Raw genomic sequence first — 6,900 nt, 5'->3', positions numbered from 1 at the left:
AGAAACAAAACAGCACAAAGCCTCCTCCTTCTCCTTCTCCTCTGCGCAATTCCAAGTTTTTTCAGGTAGCTTTTATAATTTCTGTAAAAGTTTCAATTTTGAGATTTCAAGATGCGATCGCCCTTCGAAAATTGCATTGTTTTAGTTGTGTTGTGTCACAATGATCTTATGTAATGGAACTTGATCTCTTTGGCATTGTAAATGAAGATACTTGGAACTACAATCCTTTGTTTATGTCACTTAGATCTGACCCTTTTTTTGCTGGCCTACATTTTGGGAGGACACTGGATCATTCTAGTTTTTTTACAGAATCAGATCTTGTGGGGGTTTTATTAGTTTGATCTGATTGGCTGTGATTGGAGGGTTCTTATGTAAGTTATATGAGTTTAAAGTTTCTTACTTTTGTTGTTGTTTGTGTCATTTTCTTGTTTTCTTTAGTCCAATATGAGGATCTTGATTTCTGGTGGAGCTGGTTTCATCGGTTCTCACTTGGTTGATAAGCTCATGGAAAATGAGAAGAATGAGGTATGTATACTTCTACTAAACTTGAGATGCTTTTTTTGTTTCCTCAAGTTTAATTGTTTCGTTTTTTATTCTCCAGGTGATTGTTGCTGATAACTATTTCACTGGATCAAAAGAAAACCTCAAGAAGTGGATCGGTCACCCGAGGTTTGAGCTTATTCGTCACGGTATGGTCTTCAGACTCTCAGTTTATTGTCAAAAGGTGGATTATATATTTTATGCCAACAAGAGTTGACAGACATCATCTCTATTTGGTTTTCGGGTTATATAGATGTTACGGAGCCTTTGTTGATCGAGGTTGATAGGATTTACCATCTTGCTTGTCCTGCCTCTCCTATCTTCTACAAGTACAACCCTGTTAAGGTTTGTGTAGGATATATTGTTCTTATGTCGCTTTAGTATAGTCAGAAGGAACCAGTAGTTTTATAATATGTAATCTTGTTTCTGCAGACAATCAAGACCAATGTGATCGGTACACTAAACATGCTCGGTCTTGCCAAGCGTGTTGGAGCAAGGTTCGGAATCTTTCTAGATTACATCCTTTATTAACCCCTCAGCTTTGCAGCTAAGATTTGTTCTTCTTTGAACAGAATTTTGCTCACCTCAACCTCGGAAGTTTATGGAGATCCTCTCATCCACCCTCAACCAGAGAGCTACTGGGGAAATGTCAACCCAATTGGTAAGTTTCAAATGGTTCTCATCTTATATAAGGAATCTTCTTGCATTTTGATTTTTACAGCTTTTGTAAACTTGACCTGGTTTGCTGTTATGAAAAGGGGTTCGGAGTTGCTATGATGAAGGCAAGCGTGTAGCAGAGACCTTGATGTTTGACTACCACAGACAACACGGCATTGGTTAGTTTGTGTTCTTCCAAACTCACTTCATGACTCTTTCTTTATCCAGTGATTCCTTTAAGATTCTCATTCGCCTGTTCGTTTATTTGTAGAAATCCGCATTGCTAGAATCTTCAACACGTATGGTCCTCGAATGAACATTGATGATGGACGTGTCGTGAGCAACTTCATTGCTCAAGCACTCAGGTAAAGTATTTGCTCTCTCAACTCATCAAACCCCAGTTTTTTTTGTTTTTTTTTCATCTCTGCTTAGTTGTTTCCATGAATGTGTTGTAGGGGAGAGGCATTGACTGTTCAGAAACCCGGGACACAGACCCGCAGTTTCTGTTATGTATCCGACATGGTAGATGGACTTATCCGTCTTATGGAAGGTGATGATACTGGTCCTATCAACATCGGTAACCCAGGTCCGCCTTTCCAATCCAACCTTAACTTTAGTCCCTATAACTAGAGTGAGCAACTCTAATCTAAACTTACAACTGCTTCTGTCTAAATCTCTCTGTTTCTCAGGTGAATTTACAATGGTGGAACTAGCTGAGACAGTTAAGGAGGTATGAGTCGATTTACTCTAAAACGTTATGATAAATCTTGCATATGATTCATGTTTTCGTTCCTTAACGTTTTGTTTTGTTTATATGAAATCACAGCTTATAAACCCAAGCATAGAGATAAAGATGGTGGAGAACACACCAGACGATCCAAGACAGAGGAAACCAGACATTAGTAAGGCCAAAGAAGTGTTGGGTTGGGAGCCAAAGGTGAAGCTCAGAGAAGGACTTCCCCTCATGGAAGAAGATTTCCGACTAAGGCTTAACGTCCCCAAAAACTAAAACGCAAAACACACAGACGCGGTTTTGAGTTCACTGAGTTGTCGTCAGCTGTTGAGTTATATATATATGGTGATGTTATCATACTTACAAAGTGGTGGTCGTTTGGTTTTCATGTGTTATTCATATTGCTTTTGTTCGTAGAGAAATAAGTTTGGTAAAGGGTCTTTTTGTGAAGACTCTTTCTTGTTTTTTCTCAATATATTTGTGGTTCTGGTTTATCGATTTACAGCTTTAATGAATTTTTTTTCACATTTATTTTCAGACGGTATTATAATGTTTTGATCGTCATATACACCGACTAAAATATATGTGCCAAACAGATTATTTTACGTAAGTTGTAACCATCGTTGGTGTGTCATTATCTAAGATTCTGAATTATAAATTTGGAATTAAGTATTATGTTGATTAAAATTTTCAATCATTAAATTTGTTTAAAGTAATTTTAAGATTGAGAATTAAGTATTATGTTGATTAAACTTTTCAATCATTAAATTTGTTTAAAGTAATTTTAAGATTGAGAAATCTGAACACGCAATCAGTATTTTAGTTAGACGTAAAAAAGGTAAAAAGAAAACTATCTTTTTTTGTCAACGGTAAAAAGGAAACTCTAGCGATGTTGTTAGATAGATTTCCAATTTCTTTTGGGAGAAGTAACAACCTACGTGACTCATGTTTTGAGTAGGAAAAGTAAAACCAAAACCTCTCGGACTCGTATATATATAACCTATCATAACGATTCAGAACACTCAAATCTTTAGCATTCTCAAAAATCACAACAAAAACCCTAATCATCTCCGAAAGTTGTTCAATTCCATAGATCGAACCTAATACAATGGCAAACACCAATCCCTTTTCCATGTCGACAATGTTTGATGCTTTACCAGACCTCCGTTTTGCCCCGGCAAGACAATTCATGAATGCGGAGCCTCCGATGATTCGTCCTCCTCCTCCTCCTCCTCCTTTTTCACGTGGCGGCGGAGATTCCTTATTCTGCGGGGACTGGGAGATCACGGAGGGTTTAGCACCTGAAATATTGGAGATAGCCACTCTGCAATGGATCTTTAACCTAATGACTAGAAGCGACGAAGATGTGCCTCACTTTAAAGACGTGATCTCAGTGTTCGACATAATAAAGCTTCAACGGATGGTGTATACGCTGACTTCAGACTCCGATTTCTTCATGGAGATCGCAAGAGACCATAACGGCTCCAAAAACATACAGAGACTCATGGGGAGATCCGAATACATGGACGGTCTCTTCTGCGAAGCTATCACGCGCCTCTTCCTCCAGGTCATGACAGACAAGCACGCGTCCTACGTGGGGATACAGGGAACTAGAGTTTTCCAACAGGACAAGAAGGAGCCACTGTACAAGCTCATTCTCCAGTATGTGCTTTACCTAGCGCGTGACCAACACGGTTGCATCGCCCTCAACGAAATCATAACCGACTTGGACCGTTCTTCCTACAGAAACCAGCTCCTAGACCTAGTCGCGAACAACGCTGTTTGGCTAAGCAATGATCCTTACGGGAACTTTGTGATCCAACACTTGCTTAGACTGAAAGACATGCGTTGCACGCGTAACATTGCTGTTAATCTACGAGGCCACTACGTTGATCTCTCGTTTAAGAAGTTTGGAAGCTACATCGTGGAGGGGCTTTTGAAAGTGGGGGACTCGGTAATGGAAGAGGTGGTTATGGATCTTGTGAAGTGCGAGGGAGAGAGGTTGATGAGGCTGGCGAGGAGCGAGTATGGGAATTTCGTGGTGAGGAAGGCACTGGGACTCACGAGGGGCTATATGACGGCTGATCTGTTTAATGGTTTGGTGAACAAGCTAATCCCTTTTCGCCATCTCTTGCCTAGGTCTCCTGGAAGAAACATTGCAACCATCTTGGACTCTGTTTTGATATCATCCTATTAGCTTTATCCCAAACTAGTGGGTTACTTTAACGTTTGAAGTGTTCGTTTGTTTTCTTGTCAACCGGGTTTTAAATGTGTTCTATTTTTAGATTTTTTTGGGGGGTTTTGGTTTTTTTTTTGTTAGGATTTTTGGTGAAATTTAGTTAGTAGGAGAAGTTTGTCGATTTATTTTGGTGTAATGATCTAAATTCAATTTGAAACTTTAAATATTGCATATATATGTTTTTGTTACAGGTTAATTGAAAAAGTAGTTTATCTTAATTCTATGTAACGTAATTTGGATTTTACATCATAACAAATATGTTTTTTTTTTGGCGAATAAACGAACAAGTTACAGAATAAAATTGATTGTCAAAACGAAATTCAGGTTAATTGAAAAAGTAGTTTATCTTAATTCTATGTAACGTAATTTGGATTTTACATCATAACAAATATGTTTTTTTTTGGGCGAATAGACGAACAAGTTACAGAATAAAATTGATTGTCAAAACGAAATTCTGGATTCGTTAAATAGAAAAGCTTCACAATTGATAATCAATAATTTACATAACCAAATGATCTAAAAGTTAAATATTACAGAGTATCCAGTTTTATCCAGTTTTATATTAACCAAAGTAGATGTTTTAGTTAACGAATTGTGAACAACCAAAAACAAGGAGCAATTCTTTTGCAAGACGTGTCAAACTTAAACCTCAATATCTCTCTCCGAACTGGAGAGACAGAGCACCGGTTCCACAATTGTGATCTACAACAAATTCAGCTCGTATCTGACCGAGTTTCACACCAACACCATAAGATGAACCATGTCCCATTCTCTTGTACACGGCCGTGGGATTACCTTTCACATCTTTTGAGCTTCCCAAATCGTTTCCATGCTCAGCAAATGCATACACATGTGTGTTCTTCACAGGTACTCTAATCTCAGCACTAACCTATACAATTGTAACACCAAAAAAAAAACTCCATCAGAATTAGGTTTAGAAAACGATCTTGTATATGAGTTCTGTTATATCATCTATACCTCGAGAATGTTTCTAGCTGCACCGAGCTCTCCCATGGTGTAACCTCGAACAGATTTAGGTCCTCCAAGAGCAAAAGCATCATAGCTTGGAAGATCACCTACGCAGCCACCATAATGGCTATGGAGGACTAGAACTGGTGGTTCTTGTTTACCGGGTCCTTCTTCTACTTGCATCAGCTGAATGAACTTTGTTAAGGTTAGTTGGTGACGGTTGAAGAGTGGGAACTTGCTTCCTATACCCAAGCCTTGATCCACCTGAAAGATATTTCTATCTCCAACAATAGCACCATTCACAAACTTGGTGGTGTCTCGGGTTATGTTGCCTTGTAGAAAGGCTATACGATCAGTACCGGTACCACTGAGAGTTGTTGGAGGTCCGTCAACATTGATTGCTCCATTAGGCAATAACACCAGACCATTTGAAGCGATTTGTTTGTTTTCATCTCTGGTTGTTATTTCTTCCAACACAAGTCCATATGTAAGTTTACTCTGACGTGTGAAGTCCTGCGCGCAAAAATTTGTTTAGGTTTGCTTGTAGGAGAAGAAAACAAGTTGATCACAGGGACAGGGGACTTGGTTATTACCTCAGTTATAGTAGCTTTTCCACCAGCTCGATCCACCAAGATTGGAGCCACTCCTTCCTCAAAGCCAGGTCCTCCAGTGAACACTGGGCTAAGTTTACCGGTGTTGAAGAAGCTTGTTTTGAAAGTACGGTTTCTAGGATTGGAAACACCGTCAAGATATGGATGTACATACTCAAACTGAAACGAAAGATCATCCTGCGAGCAAGACCAAGTGTATATATGGATGTTATCAGACTAATGTTTGAACCAGATATGTATCAGAATCATATGAAAACCAAGTGTACCTCAGGATTCGAAAGGTTGCTAGTGGACACTGAACCCATGAGAGATCGATTAAGGCCCTTGATGTTTTTATGTTCGAAAGAAACAGTCCCGCCTGGCTGAAGCGAAGCCTAATAACGCAAGATAAAAAACAATGGACATTAAGCAAATTTAGGGCCGATTTTAAAACTTAACAAGTTCCAAGTTTAGTAGCAGCAGCACATACCAATGAAGGATACCCTTGGGGTCCAGGAACAATATCCCAATCTGTAGTTACGTCTACTGATCTCTGATCTTTCTCCTTAAGCTTGAAATCAAGAATTAAACCTCCTTCATTTTTCTCATCTGGAATTGGAATTATCTCTGTATTAGAGAACAAGCCTAAAGAGTGAATGTTCTGCACAGCTTGGTTCGCAACTTTCATGTTGAACACATGACCTGGACGAAGCTGTTAACCAAACAAAAAAACATATATTAGTACAAGTTTATCATCTGAAATCTCTAAATACGTTTTAAATGGTTTAGTAATTTTAAGTCATGATCCATAATCACAATCACATCAATGGTGAACACATTGAGCTGGATCGAGATACACTTACCTGTTTGGGAATTTGCCTCCGCACGACAGGGATCTGTGTGTGACCTTCAACTACATTTCCAAGCTTATCTTGAAACTGAATAACCAACTTTGTTATATCTCCTTCCACAACTTCAAGAACAAGTTCCTTACTGTTCAAGCATCCAATATTCATATTAGCACACACATACCCTTTGTCTTGGTACCATTTAAGAGCTCGATCTGTAACCTTCTGCAAAAACCTCGCACTTAAACTCCTTTGATCCCTTAACATATGCATCACCTCTCGCTGAACTGATCCAGGCAACAAACAAGGTCTTGCCTTCTCAAT

General features: G+C 38.9%; 3 protein-coding genes across 3 annotated transcripts in view; 2 read left to right on the top strand and 1 right to left on the bottom strand.

The window, feature by feature from the left end:
* Window positions 7-2,461, top strand: LOC104728991 (UDP-glucuronic acid decarboxylase 3). The gene is made up of 11 exons (XM_019231466.1): window positions 7-65; window positions 439-525; window positions 602-689; window positions 794-885; window positions 973-1,037; window positions 1,113-1,201; window positions 1,299-1,376; window positions 1,469-1,562; window positions 1,653-1,783; window positions 1,887-1,927; window positions 2,024-2,461. Exons 2-11 carry the CDS (start codon window positions 445-447, stop codon window positions 2,204-2,206), a joined length of 942 nt encoding a protein of 313 aa, XP_019087011.1. The 5' UTR covers window positions 7-65; window positions 439-444; the 3' UTR covers window positions 2,207-2,461.
* Window positions 3,270-4,127, top strand: LOC104728990 (putative pumilio homolog 16). The gene has a single exon (XM_010447895.2). The coding sequence runs from the start codon at window positions 3,276-3,278 to the stop codon at window positions 4,125-4,127; it is 852 nt and encodes a 283-aa protein (XP_010446197.2). The 5' UTR covers window positions 3,270-3,275.
* LOC104726510 (protein TOC75-3, chloroplastic-like) overlaps window positions 4,790-6,900 on the bottom strand; it is a 4,264-nt gene continuing 2,153 nt past the window's right edge. Inside the window, exons 3-8 of the mRNA XM_010445378.2 lie at window positions 6,592-6,852; window positions 6,219-6,440; window positions 6,016-6,123; window positions 5,732-5,926; window positions 5,148-5,651; window positions 4,790-5,058 (exon numbers count right to left, since the gene is read on the bottom strand). Coding sequence (XP_010443680.1) covers window positions 4,819-5,058; window positions 5,148-5,651; window positions 5,732-5,926; window positions 6,016-6,123; window positions 6,219-6,440; window positions 6,592-6,852 — 1,530 coding nt within the window. The 3' untranslated portion in view covers window positions 4,790-4,818. The remainder of the gene's footprint in view (window positions 5,059-5,147; window positions 5,652-5,731; window positions 5,927-6,015; window positions 6,124-6,218; window positions 6,441-6,591; window positions 6,853-6,900) is intronic.

This window comes from Camelina sativa, chromosome 11 (genome assembly GCF_000633955.1).
Source record: "Camelina sativa cultivar DH55 chromosome 11, Cs, whole genome shotgun sequence".
NCBI classification, from domain to species: Eukaryota; Viridiplantae; Streptophyta; class Magnoliopsida; order Brassicales; family Brassicaceae; genus Camelina; species Camelina sativa.
This window is presented reverse-complemented; position numbering and strand designations above follow the sequence as displayed.